This window comes from Fusarium mangiferae, assembly GCF_900044065.1.
Source record: "Fusarium mangiferae strain MRC7560 genome assembly, contig: FMAN_scaffold007, whole genome shotgun sequence".
NCBI lineage: Eukaryota > Fungi > Ascomycota > Sordariomycetes > Hypocreales > Nectriaceae > Fusarium > Fusarium mangiferae.
This window is the reverse complement of record NW_024573927.1, coordinates 2,220,313-2,233,985: the sequence shown is the minus strand read 5'-3', so window position 1 is coordinate 2,233,985 and position 13,673 is coordinate 2,220,313. Positions and strand designations below refer to the sequence as shown.

The following is a 13,673-nucleotide window of genomic DNA, read 5'->3' as shown; positions in this document are numbered from 1 at the left end:
TTCATACGCCAGCGGATCTCATCAGAGCTGGAGCCATCCGACAACTAAATTCTATGCAGATCCCGCTATCGTTTTCAATGTCTATCTTCACTTTGGGACGAGTTGATCTTGGATACCCGCAGACTCAAGCATGTTGTTGTCCAGGTTCCAAAGCAACGTCTCTCCGGTGTTCGGGAGTCAGCGTCTGGCAACATTACAATTCTTCAAGACGCCAAGTCATTCGTCACTGGTGCAAAAGTCGCGTCTATTTGCTTCACAAGCGAGCCAGCGCAGCCGCCATAAGAACAAACTTAGCCTCATAGGAGGCGTCTCTCTGGTTGTCACAGGCTTCGGGGTCGGCGCAGCATTTCTGGAGGTCCAATCAACTACGACGCAACAACCGCAGAGTCCTAAATATGCCAGTCACGACGAGATGCTTCAAGCTGCAGAGGAAATCACAGGCTTCCTGGGCGAGGACGCTGTAACGTACGATGCAGAAGTCTTGGAACATCATGGACATTCAGACTGGAGCACGGCGAACTCCTCCGAAAGAGCGATCGCCGTGGCTTACCCTCGCTCAACCGAAGATGTCTCGACAATCGCCCGAATTTGCAGTAAATACAGGGCGCCGATGATTCCATTCGGCGCCGGCTCGAGCGTTGAGGGCAACTTTGCACAGCCTTATTCTGGGATTTGCATTGATATGTCCTACATGGACCAAGTTATTGCCTTTCACCCGGAAGATATGGACATCATTGTGCAGCCGGGCGTCAACTGGATGGATCTTAATTCCCAAATCGCCTCATCAGGATTGTTTGCGCCAATGGATCCGTCTCCTACCGCCTCTGTTGGAGGAATGGTCTCGACCAATTGCTCCGGTACCAACGCCATGCGTTATGGCACTATGAAAGACTGGGTTCTCAACCTGACGGTCGTGCTTCCAGACGGTTCTGTGATTAAGACGCGGAGGAGGCCTCGCAAAACATCAGCCGGCTTCAATCTGACCTCTCTCTTTGTGGGATCTGAAGGAACCCTTGGGATCGTCACGGAGGTGACGCTCAAACTCGCGCCAATTCCAGAAGATACGAGCGTCGCAGTGGTGTCCTTTCCAAGCATCAAAGCGGCATCAGCTGCTGCATCGGCTTTGATACGGTCTTCGGGGGTCCAACTCGCAGCGCTTGAGATATTAGACGATGTACAGATGCGGGTTCTCAACAAGCACGGGAGTGCAGTCGTGAAGAAGCGGAAATGGGCAGAGAAGCCGACCTTGTTTCTAAAATTCTCTGGTTGCGCAGAGGCTGTCAAGGGCGACGTCAAGCGGGTGTCTCAATTTATCAAACCGTTCACAAGCGACTCTTTCCAAGTAGCTCGGACCAAACAAGAAGAGCATGACCTTTGGTCAGCCAGGAAAGAAGCTCTCTTCACAATGGTGAGCATTCGCCCGCCAGGGACCCGACTATGGTCCACCGATGTCGCGGTGCCGCTATCTCGTCTTGCAGAGATCATAGATGTCTCAAAGCAGGACTGCAGTCAACTTGGAATCTTTGCCAGTGTTGTCGGCCATGTAGGTGATGGCAATTTTCACGTCGCCATGTTCTTTGATCCCAAGGATGCGGAGCAGAGTGCCAAAGTTGGCAAAGCAGTCAAGCACATGATGAGGAGGGCGCTAGAAATGGAGGGCACGGTGTCTGGAGAGCACGCCATTGGAATTGGGAAGAAGGAGTGCTTGATGGACGAGCTTGGCCCGGCCGCCATTGGATTGATGCAAACACTCAAGAAAGCCGTCGATCCGAATTGGTTAATGAACCCAGGCAAGGTCTTCGATCCACCGTCCAACCTCTATGTATAATACCACGCGGTCGAGATCATATCAAAGAGAAGCCAAGTGTTTGGAAATACCCGAGGATCATGCAGTCCAATGAGATCTCGACTTGGGAGGCGATGTATCTCTTGTACGATTGGATAGGGTTTACTATGACCCTTCAACCATTTGTTACTGAAGAATCAGCTTTTATTGACTCTGTGTAGAACCAATTGGCCTTTGATGTCCCCTGAAGCACGTAACCCTTCTTCGAAGGATTTTGTAGCCAGCCAAATCGGCGGGAAGTCAAAGGGATCCTGATAGGAAACGGAGATGCTGTAGGCACGCGGCAGAAATCACTTGAGTGCTTCCAGGTCGTGCTGCGACCTACTGTGGAGTGCCTGTTGGAGATCACACTGCCTGAAGGGCCCTGGCCGATCGTTGTATTAACGGGACGGTTATACAATATGGAGAAAAAGGCGGCATGGATGCCCATGAAGCAAACGGCTGTGACGTGTAAATTACTTTTCCTTTATATTAAAATGCCTTTATCCTCTTTCGCCTTTTTTTTTTTTTTTTTTTTTTTTTGAATAAATAGATAAATAAATAAATAAAATAATAGTTATTATAGCATAAAACACCTCTAGTTATACTTATAGTGGCATTAATAGGCTATTCTATCTTCTTCTAGATATCTTAATAGTTGTATAGTTTAGGACATTATTGTAGGCAGGAAGAGAGTGCAAAATGGATACTGCCTAGCACTTTATATAGCGTGGCAAACCGAATTCAGGAAAATGGCCTAAGGTATCTAGAGCGGCATTTATATTTATTGCGCCTACTGCCGCTATCACAACTGCTTATGTATGTTTGTTCTTCTCTGCACTGAGATAACTAAGAAGGTAATAGTTTCTTAAACGAGCTGAGAGTAGTAAACTCATGTGGTTGTGTCCAGGTAATCTCATCGCTTTTCCTAAAATGCAGAAACTAGCATGTACTAACTTACGCTGAGGTTGTGATTGGACAACGATGACGCTTAGCATCATTCTCAGCGAGGCTTATGCGTCATTTAATTCATTCTTACTCGCTGATCTCACATCTCGATCCTCCACTTTATCAGATATGAATAACCTCAGCGTCATAAATGAAGTCGCTATCAAAACGAATAAGTAATGATAAAAAGACTACGTCATGGTGCTCGGGGTACTAAGAAAGTCACCACGGGATGCTCGACCTGCAAGTAAGGAGGCCCCACCATACGTCATGGCAACATCTTGCTAATTCAGCAGTAGAAGCAGGCATAAGAAGTGTGACGAGGCCAGACCAGCTTGCTCACCCTGTATCAGAGCGGGATGGAAATGTGACTTCGCCTCGTCGGCTCCCCTCGGAGGGCCGCGGTACACGCCAACTCCTCTCATTCGTAGCCTGCGATACCCTCCTGCCAAGCCTTTACTGGCTGGCGAGTATCAGCATATGGAGTACTTTCGGGTTGTGTGCGCTGGGGAGTTTTCTTTATTTTTTGAGGTCGCCGAGTGGGAAGACATCATCGTTCAGGGTACTCTCGCAGAACCAGCATTACATCACGCGGCCCTAGCAATCGGGGCTTTGGTTAGCAGGCGCTACCATCCTGATGTATGGCAAAGCACTCCAGCTATAGTCTTTTCAATACGGCATTACAGCATGGCCATCCTGGCTCTCCAAACTCGGCTTGATGGATCTCCCCGAAGTATAGAGATTGCTGTCTTGGCGAGCGTTCTCTTTAGTTACATCGAATTTCTTCTAGATATCGATAGTCGGATCGAGATGCACATCCAGGCTGGGTGCTCCATGCTTGAGAACTTCCTAGCGAGGCACGATATGACACTCGCTGCTTTTAGTCGGGACAGACCGAATTTTGAAGTTGGCAGTTCATCTACTAGGTATCATCTACTTGCTCGTGCTATGTATCAGCTTACAACTCAAATGACGTCTTTGCGGCATTTTGATTGAATAATAAAAGTTCATTAATAGTTGATTCTTATCAAAATATAGATTAATTGGGTCTAGTTTACCTGACCTCAAAGGCTTCATACAAAAATACTCCAAGATATAAGGTCAGAAATTGCTTACTGGTCCAGCTTTCTACCATTGGTCAACGACGCATACATGAATGTGGAACACCGTAACCAATCGCAGTCTTCAAAGCGTAACTTTCGTGTTTTGATTCGATGACCAAACCCCAAGCCAGACAGAAAAGTTGCATTACTAACCTCAATCGGCAAAAAGTGTGATAATTCCATTGATTTCCCTGCTACGCCACTGCTGACAGCTTGGTAGGTAAGATACTTCCTCTGCAGTTAAACAAAATCAGGAATCTGTAAATGCCGAGCGTTTCGGTCTTTTGCTAGAGGGGACTGGCATATAAATATAGGCATATGAACGCGTCTGATTTTCAATATTCCAATCCTTCGTTCTTCACCTCCAAGACCGTACATATATAGGCCCAGCAGTTTGAACTTTACCATCACTAGACGCTCATCACACGGCAATTTACAGCCTGACCAATAACTAGAATCAACCATGGTTTTCTCCCACTCAACTCATACTACAAACCGCGCACTCACCTACTCTTACATTCATATCCCGCCCCAGCTCCCAAATACTCGATACCTTCTCTTCCTACATGGCTTTCCCTCTACCTCGTATCACTGGCACCATCAGATTTCTTTTTTCCAAGCGAAGGGCTATGGCATCATAGCACCAGACCTACTTGGCTTCGGGGAGACCTCAAAACCGACTGAGTTGGAGATGTACAAAGGTGAGGATATGGCAAATGATATTGTTGAAATTTTGATATTAGAGGGCGTTGAAAGGTTGGTCGGCGTGGCACATGACTGGTATGTTAAGCTCATTTTTCTTTCTGGTTGTCGCACTCAAATCACTCTAAATGAATAAAAGACTGTAACGATGCTGAACCTTCATCGTCCAGGGGCTGTTTCCTTCTGTCGCGACTAGCGAATTATCATCCTGATCGCTTTTCAAGCTATGTGTTCATCGACCACGGATACATGCCCCCTGGTCGTAGCCTCACTACCGCAGTGGTACAACACATCAATAGATCGGTGGAAGCAAAACTCGGGTTTTCGATCCTTGGGTACTTCCTTTTATTCGATGACGACGATGCTCCTGGACTTCTAGATGAACATGTAAGTTCCTTCCAATGCTATTAGACTTTAACTTGCTAACCTATTGGAAAAACTGCAGTCCGAATCGGTAGAATGCCTATACTTCAGTACCGACGAAGAGATCACCAAGAAATACAAGGGCGCTCTGGGCGGTTTACGCTCTTGGTTGACTGAGGGCAAGACTACCAAGTTGCCAGCATATTTGACATCAGAGGTAGAAGTTCGACTCATGATGTGATGTCACATGAAAATTAACGTGCATGGAATAGGATCATAAACATTATGAACACGCATTCTCCAAGGAGAAAGGTGGCTATGGACCTGCGATAAACTGGTATAGAGCTGGTCTGCGTAATATTAACGAAGAAGATGAGCAAAGTATGTCATTCCCCCTCCATAATTAGTATCTAGTCCTATTTCCTGCATCTTCCAATACCTGGACATTACTCTCTGGCACCTCCGATTTCATATTTTACTAACACCATATCAGAAATCACAACGGCTGCCCATATCCTAACGCACCCAACCCTGTTAATCGCGTCGACGAACGTCATTACTGCCGCAATGAATATCCCGCAGCAAATGCACCCATTCGTGCCTGATCTCACAGTTGAGCAAGTTACTGGTGGACATTGGCTGCAGCTAGAGAAGCCAGATGAGGTGAATAAAATTCTGGATACGTTTGTAGCAAAAGTTGGAAACTGATTGAATCGACTGATCAAACATTGGAAGAGAGCTTGAGATTGAGAGATCTCAATATTTCTTGCACCCCGATAACGCTTTACAAAGAGAGGGTTCCATAGTAGCTTAGTATTTTATCTAATTTATGTGCCGTTCGCGCCTCGGAACTGCAGGAACTCGAATTCAAGTAGTCTCAACAGCTGTGGCCAAATCTACAGATAGATTTTGAGGTCCCTTTTGGCTTTTTATTGAGGTCTGTGATGCTGATTTGACGCGGACGGGTATAGCGTCGTGAAGCAGCCCACAATTCTCGAAGTGTGCATTGACTCGCATGTCCTTCCTCCCATGCACCTCGATTGAGAAACTCGTAAGAGCGTGTATGTCTGACGAATCAGAGTTGGCTCTGACCGAGCTGGAACGGCAGGATCCGAGGATCCATAGATCTGCGGGAAGAAGTCCGAAAAGCAGCGCCGTGTTAGGTCCAGCTGACCCGGCCAGCCGTACATGGTCCTATCGACAGGGAAGGAAATATGAATGGGGAACCTTGGCGATCAGTGCTTTCTTTGGGAGTTAATCGAGGGAATAGAACCCCTGTGCTCTGTGTTTTCAGCTAGTGCTGACTCTGCTGATGCTACCCCAGTCCTACGATGATGTCTACAGTCCGTGAAGTGATAAGTCTAAAATGTTAAGTTCAAGCTTAAATGGCACTTTTTGATCCAGTTTATCCACATCAATTATCTATGTCTGTTTTGTCAAAAGAATCTGTTGACTTGTTAAAGCGAAAGTAATTGTAAAAGCCATGGTGGTAAACCAGAGCGGCTGACATCGCTTTCTAACATCACCAGAGAGAAACATTGACTGAAACAAACCGTAGATAGTCCTCGAGCCGGCAAACCTTAACCATAATAATCCGCAACACGAGATAGAAAAGGATTAGAATGTAATGAAGGATTTTAGACGACGTCATCACGTACCATGTCTCTCTTCTTGAAATGCCGCCGTGCCAAGCAAATGCGCTGAGAAACAAGCTCTTTCCATGCGCTATGCACTGGGGACCAGCTCTCGGACCCTCGCATCAGCCCACTAAGGTAGGCGAGCAAAAGCGTGACAGACAATGTGCCTGGGCTACTAAGCAGTCCAGACAACCTCGTTTCAAACAAAGATGCTACCCGCCCATGACGGCATTACCATATGGCAAGAGTTGACTTTGCCTGTGGCCGAGAGAATTGCCTCCGTTGACTTTTGGACCTGCTGCGTACTCACAGAAGAATGTATGCAAGGAAAACACATGACCTCTGAACGACAAGCTGCTGCCCGTTGTAACCTGTATCACATCAATCACTTTGCATGAGCCATGTTCACTTAATCCTGACCTCTATTGTGTTACAATGAAGGATTGCTGACAGGAAGTCGGCAAGTTATCGTCTCTTGGCATTAAAGCCTGTGCTAAGAAATCGGGAAATGAGGCAATTCTCCGATGATGCAGCAGGATATCGAGATCAAGCGCTGCACTGCACTATGGCAGCCAATAGAGACTCAACATCTCGTCTAGGGAGCGGGCCGTAAGACTGCCAAGGATCTCGATGGCGAATGTGGGCACTCAGCTCCATGTAGATCTCAGCCACTTGTAGCTATTCGAGTCTAACCTTACACTTAGTTGCAGTCTGATCACTATAGAAGATTAGTTTGTGAGATATCACAGCATGACCAGTCTACCTCTTGAATCATGTGTCATGACAACTGTGGAAGGATTCGCTGTGCTGCCTTAGTCCGTTTGAGGCCGAATCCGGGTTGAAGCAGGTTAATCGCGCTGCTCCTACAGCTATCGAAGGACCGGTAAAGTGATATCTGGGGGAATATAAATATGCGTTGATTCCCCAATGCTTTCACTTGCTCAGCAAACATTCCAATCAACTCATCCCGAAGTCAAAGAAACAAGAACTTCTGAACCATCTTTTACCTCCAACACCTACGATGATCTCAGTAAGTCCTGGAATCAACCATGTGACAAGCAAGGAGAGACTAATATTATCAGCTCCGATCCTCTTTGGCCCTCCTCGCCCTTCCAGCTCTAGCTGCAGCAGGCAATGTCTGTCTCGGAGTCTTTGCTGTAGCTGGCCTCGGCGACGCACCCCCTGACGTATACTACGTGGCTTTTGCCGCAGGATCCCCATGTGACGAAAGCCGGTCAGCCAGTCTGACCGATACTCTCAATGAGAATTGGTGCTCCATCGCCAACCGCGCACCTCAGTTCGACATGTGCGGCAGCACGGCCACCATCTTCAATGCTGGTGAACCTATTGGCGATGACGCGGACTTCAATGACTGTGGTGCCAAGTTGAGCATCAACGGGGAGGAGTTCGATGGGGAGGTTCTTGATGATCTGGCGGAGGATAACCCTTGCAGTGCTACGTGCAACAACGGCATTGCCTTTGGTAATATTGGTGGTTTGAGACATTATGTTGATGTGCCCATGTGCGACTAATGCACTTGGGGCTTGCTTAGATGATGCTAAGATAGGACTTCATTAGATTGAAGATGACTATTGGAGATCACGATTGCCTTACTCTAAAAATATGTATGTAGCAATTGAGGACTGTATTAAGAATAGAAGAATTTGGCTATAACGGGCGGTGATTGCGACAGTGCCAGACTGTAGCCTGCTTACATGTTCGACGCTGGATCTAGCTGCATACTCGATTCTACAGTTTGGAGAATGATTGGGTAAGCTTGAGGAACACACTGCCTTTATTGGAAAAATAACGAGTCAGTCTGGAAGAACGGCCTGTTAAAGAATCTGTATCCACGATGTTATGAAGGTACAGTGAGTCTTGTCGCTGTCGAGACCTGAGAATACAGGCTAATGATAACAATCTCGCCATTTAAATCCAGCGTAAGAGTAATCTACCTTATGCTGAGGCCATCGGGATGCCTTTGTAGATAATGATAAAGGCCCCATACTAGTCTGTCTCCCAATCTTGCCTCTTATCCGTTTGCCATTGAACTTATATCCTGTCTTTCCCCCTCTCTGCCATCTCTGCAGACCGTCCTTGTAGGACCGTAACTAGACAAAAAGCGTACTATCACTCAGATATATTCGCTCATGCATCAAAACTGTCTGTAGGTCAATCCACAGTCGCATTGGCAAGCCAGTGGCAAGCAGCTACCAGGAAACATATGATGGCTACGAGTCCGAACCAATGTGGGCAACCTGTTTCCGGATGGTCCCCACCATAACGCCGCTGCTCCGTTCTTGAATAGATTTGCTGTGATGGAGCATCGCCGTGCCCCGCTAGCACAGATGGCCGGAATTGATGTACCCTGCTTGGATAGTGATAGTCTCTCGCGGCGTTTGAAGTGGTAGAGACCGTAGCATACGATTGGGGAACTGACGCCGCCGAGCTTTGGATGAATGTTCCATAAGATACTGACAGAGGGGAACTAGATGTCCTGGCAAAATTCGTACCACGACCGAGGTCTTGGGTGAGCTCTTGACCTGGATGGGAAATACGGACAGGCACAGGAAGCTCGCTGTAAGTCGACTGGGCTACCCGCTCGAATATGCCGTGGCCTTTCAGTCTAGCGGCCAGTCCCCCGAGATTCTGCTTCCACAATTCTGAAGTAAGCATCTGGTAGGAAGATGTCTCCAAGTGGAGATCATTGTCGCGCCAACAGGAGCGAAGTGCTACAAACGGAATTTCGTGAACATCCCTGATATTAACATAGGACCGCTTTTTCATCGTCTTTCCGTGTGCAGCGATGAGATCGCTGCGGGTGTCTGGGTGTCTTGCTGGACGTATTGGGAGGTAAGATTGCCGTCGGATGGGATCTGGATGACGATTCTCGATTGGGGTATCGTCAAAACTCGTCACCTAGCGGCGGTGTTTGTTAGCAATGCTATACGCCAACGCAAGCTGTAACGACGGAAATGCGGAGACCGACAACACAAACAGCCACTTTTCCATGATATATCTCCTTTGAGAGGATAACAACTGGATGGTTGAAAATGCCGCTTGTGATAGGCACGGTAGTTGTTATCCTCGCCTCAACCTCCACCCTCTTGGGCAGCATCATGATTCGGCCCTCTAGATGTGGACATTCTCGAGGTGGATAAGTGTCAAACATGGCCAAGAGAGGGACTTGGTTCAGAAGGGCGAGGGTAGCATTGATCTTGTGCTATGTGAGTATTCGTAAAGTAACTTCAACGTGATATGATGATGAATTGGCACCATCCCCAGGCCAGATGGTAACTTGCAGACGATGATAGCATGCCGAAAAATATTACCGCTGGAAATGGTCAAATGGAGATCGGCGCAGCCTGAGAAGCTGGCTAATGATGCGACCTGCAGCCACGCCAGGTAAACCACTCTGCCTTGGAGGCGCCAAGTGTAAAAAGTAGGTGGGGAAGCGGTCGAGAACTGGCCAAGGATGCAGGACTTCGGCGTTGTGTCTATGGCCCATTGGTGTTTAATGTTGGGCGGTTAGCTTAGCCCCAATAGCGTGGCTTGAGATATGCTGTTGGTCGATGCGATTCTGGTAGATGAGGTGGCGGAGTCAGAAGCTGATTGGTCTGTCAGCGAGGGAAGAGAAAAGAAAAGCATCGTAATTTAGAACATCAGGTCATTTCATTCACAAGGTTATCTACCAACTCGGAGAAGGACAAAAATTATGTGTCACGCCGAGATAACCGAACCTTCGTTGTAGCTACTTATAAGACCGTAAATAGTAGTAACCTACACTCCATAGTGTATGTACGGTGCCCAATCCGCCGACCCAAGGTTATTGTCCAAACCACCGATCAAAGATGCGTCTCTGGCTGACCGCGACAGAGATGCCTTGGCCGCATCATGGCTATTAGAGCCAGTAGCAGTTCTTAAACTCTGACTAGTCTCATGCTTCTCTATCCACCTTCTCCTCAACTCGCGAGTTGCTCCGTGTAGCCCGCGGCAGATAGACTCATCAGATAAACCCGAGTTCTGTAGCTCCTGGTATGTCATCTTGGCCATCTCAACTGATAGATCATCTTGCACATTCCATAAAGTACCAATGACATGCCTGAACCCAGCGATCTGGCACGCGCTGATGAGGTTGATGTTCTCGTCGAAGGATGTCTCATCTTTTATCTGGCCAGTGCCGCATGCTGAAAGGTATGCAAGAAAGGGAGCGTTCTGACGAATGTTTATGTCTAATAGGTCTGAGACCTTGAGCGAATCATTCTCCCAGTCTTCTAGAAGCAGAGAACTCTCCGATGGATCCTCTGGATGAGCCAGGCCGTGACCAGCAAAATGGAATATCCTGCATTCTGGGAGATACCGAACAACCTCTTGCTTAGTACGTTGGGGTATGATTGACTTCAACTCCATGGAGCGGAAGATACCATCTATCAATTCTACTTCTTCGTTGGCAAAAGATAGCGTGTCATGGCCTGGCGTGTGCTCCATCGCAACGAGCAGTGCCTGGTCAGAACTGGATGACTGGAATGAGTCTCGCCGGCCACGGATTATGTTCCGGATCGACGATCCGTATGATGATATGACCCTATCGAGGACTGCCTCGGAACCTTGTTGTCTATGGTATCCTGCTGCATGGAGCGGAAGCTGAACCAAAGGACCGGTTGGAATCCACCAGACATGAGGCCATTCCTCCATTGTCGGAGGGTCAGTAAAACCTAGCATGCTGAGTATGGGGCTCATGATGGTATCCCAGAGCCACTCGAGGGTTTGTGAAGTTGCGAGAGTCCAAGGCTTTACCTTTCGCTCAAGTTCCTCCAGAGATATACTGGGTAGCTCCAAGGTACCAACTTGGCTGTCTGCGACAATAAGAGCGTCGCAGCGAAGGCTACTGACGTTGATCACCACGATCGGGCCGCGCTCTGAAGCACCATAGATCTCATCTTCCGTGTGGGAGAGCATGAAGTCGTCAAACCCAGGCAACTCCCGGATTTCAGCAGCCAACTCACTGAATTCCCTGGCAGCAGCGTGTCTTCTGTTAATCGAAACTTGCGACTGCGTGTCTGTGACTCTACCATGCTCGGCACGTCTGTCCAGCTCAGCTTGTAAAGAGCGATATCTCTCCGCTAGTCCCGGGTGCTCCTTCGCCAGATCTTGCACGTCGCTACGCATGTCCTGGAGCGATGATCCAATGATACCCCGACCTTGTTCCAGCAGCTGTAAGGCCGTCATTGGGGATCGACCCGCTTGCAACGCTGCTGCTGCTGCGTCGGAGGCTAGCCCGACTACTTGAGTGAGTACGTACTGTCTGTCCTGATTCTCGTGGGACCATGATACAAGCTTAGGGATGAGGCTTACAGCGAGTTTTGCAGTATCGTAGAGCTGCTGGCTATTTGAACAGTTGGAAAGAATTGCTTGGCCGGCTTTGACGCGATCTTCCGTCGCTGAGGGCTCGTGGTGAAGAGCTCGGTCGTAGTTTGCGATGGACAAGTCTAAGTCATGTTCGTCTCCGGTTGCGGTATAGAGGTTCAGATAATGGTTGCCAAGGCTGTTCAGCCACGCTGCCCTGAGCGCATGGTCCTCTGATGTCAGACCCAACGCTTCCTCGGCGCTGCGAATGGCCTCTTCTAGATCGTCAAGATCTTCCGTGTACTTGTATCGATCACCCAGCTGATTGCCTAGAATGTTCAAATAGTCTGCTCTCTCAGAGTGGTCCACTGGCATTATTTCCAATGCTTTCCTCTCAAGTTCGATAGCCTCGTCGACATCATCAAGATCCTCTGTTCTTGAGAATCGATCGCCTAATTTTATCGCAAGGTTGTACAGTCGCTCAGGCTTCTCAGGCTCCAGATCCATAGACTGTCTGGCGCAATCAATAGCTTCGTCAATGTCGGCAACATCATTTGTCCTCAAATACTTATCGCCCAGACGGTTCCCTAGATTTGTCAATGTGAAACCTTCCTCATCACCATTCGGCATTAGCTTGAGTGCTAGTCTCTCTAGGCGTATCGCCTCTTCAAGGTCTGCCATTCCTTCAGTCTTGAGGTATTGACAGCCGAACAGTCGTCCCAGACAACGTAGCCATTTAGGTTTCCAATTGGTCTCGGGAACCAATGCCAGTGCGTCGTTAGCTACCGAGAATGCCTCCTCGAGGTAATGTTCATCTTCGGTTCTTTCATGCAGAATACAAAGATGGCTAGCTTTCATGATCATCCACTCCATCCTCCCAACATCCGTATCTGATGAATCAGTGATCTGCTGATGCAGCCTAACGCATTCTTCCAAATCCCGTACCTCGCTGGTCCATGTATACCGGTTGTATAAGGCTCGGATCAGTTTCTTTGCGCTTAGGTTCCCAGGCTTCACTTCAACAACCTTTCTCAAGATCTCGATACTCTCGTTCAAGTCTGCGATTTCCCCTGTTACTTCTGCCCTCTCGTCAAGCTTTGCGCCTAAAACAAACATCCAAGCCGCCATCAGCGAACTATTGCCGGGGTCTGTGGCGTCAATGGAGAGTCTTTGGTAGCGAATGACCTCATCGAGATCAGCAAGGTCTTCCGTCTCCGCGTACTTTTCTTCGAACAGAAACTCAAGTCTTCTGAGGAATACGGTCCTTCGCGGATCGCCTTCTGATGTAAGATCCAAAGCCTGAATCCCAAGCTCTATGGCCTCAGTCATATCTTCGAGATCGTCTGTCTCTGCAAATCTATCGCTGAGTTCATTGCTAAGTAGATGTAATTGAAGGGCCTTGTTCTGACGATCGTTAGGATGCGTTAATGCCAATATCTCCCTTCGCAGCTCAATAGACTGATTGAAATACTGCACGTGCTCCCCGCTTGCGAATTCTTCTCTGAGCTGTTTGATGCGATCGGTCAACACGGAAATCCTCGCTTCGTTGTCTCGGATGCTCATCTCTGGCTTCTCTACCGGGGCATTAATCTCTTGCACAGATTCCATGTCCTCAAGGAAATTAACGGAGGTTCGCAGGGTTACAGGAGAGGTCACACTGCGCGCTTAAGATTTGGCGGAGAGGATTATAAAAGCAAATAGACCCGTGGATGTTAAGCTTCAATTCTTAGCTACATGCAAGTTCAGACA

General features: G+C 48.1%; 6 protein-coding genes across 6 annotated transcripts; 4 read left to right on the top strand and 2 right to left on the bottom strand.

Moving 5' to 3' along the window:
* Positions 1–412: 412 nt before the first annotated feature.
* FMAN_13953 (putative D-lactate dehydrogenase (cytochrome)) lies at positions 413–1,828 on the top strand (the record flags this gene model as incomplete). Its single annotated transcript, XM_041833487.1, has 1 exon — positions 413–1,828. One exon carries the CDS (start codon positions 413–415, stop codon positions 1,826–1,828), a length of 1,416 nt encoding a protein of 471 aa, XP_041683846.1.
* Positions 1,829–2,952: 1,124 nt separating this feature from the next.
* FMAN_13952 (uncharacterized protein) lies at positions 2,953–3,769 on the top strand (the record flags this gene model as incomplete). Its single annotated transcript, XM_041833486.1, has 2 exons — positions 2,953–3,020; positions 3,070–3,769. The coding sequence occupies 2 exons, from the start codon at positions 2,953–2,955 to the stop codon at positions 3,767–3,769; spliced, it is 768 nt and encodes a 255-aa protein (XP_041683845.1).
* Positions 3,770–4,339: 570 nt separating this feature from the next.
* FMAN_13951 (uncharacterized protein) lies at positions 4,340–5,649 on the top strand (the record flags this gene model as incomplete). Its single annotated transcript, XM_041833484.1, has 5 exons — positions 4,340–4,656; positions 4,749–4,965; positions 5,024–5,158; positions 5,214–5,322; positions 5,435–5,649. The coding sequence occupies 5 exons, from the start codon at positions 4,340–4,342 to the stop codon at positions 5,647–5,649; spliced, it is 993 nt and encodes a 330-aa protein (XP_041683844.1).
* Positions 5,650–7,599: 1,950 nt separating this feature from the next.
* FMAN_13950 (uncharacterized protein) lies at positions 7,600–8,110 on the top strand (the record flags this gene model as incomplete). The annotated part of the gene is made up of 2 exons (XM_041833483.1): positions 7,600–7,608; positions 7,661–8,110. 2 exons carry the CDS (start codon positions 7,600–7,602, stop codon positions 8,108–8,110), a joined length of 459 nt encoding a protein of 152 aa, XP_041683843.1.
* A 640-nt stretch (positions 8,111–8,750) lies between these two features.
* FMAN_13949 (uncharacterized protein) lies at positions 8,751–9,750 on the bottom strand (the record flags this gene model as incomplete). Its single annotated transcript, XM_041833482.1, has 2 exons — positions 8,751–9,497; positions 9,535–9,750. The coding sequence occupies 2 exons, from the start codon at positions 9,748–9,750 to the stop codon at positions 8,751–8,753; spliced, it is 963 nt and encodes a 320-aa protein (XP_041683842.1).
* Positions 9,751–10,358: 608 nt separating this feature from the next.
* On the bottom strand, positions 10,359–13,532 carry FMAN_13948 (uncharacterized protein; the record flags this gene model as incomplete). The annotated part of the gene is made up of 1 exon (XM_041833481.1): positions 10,359–13,532. The coding sequence occupies one exon, from the start codon at positions 13,530–13,532 to the stop codon at positions 10,359–10,361; it is 3,174 nt and encodes a 1,057-aa protein (XP_041683841.1).
* Between the last annotated feature and the right edge of the window lie 141 nt (positions 13,533–13,673).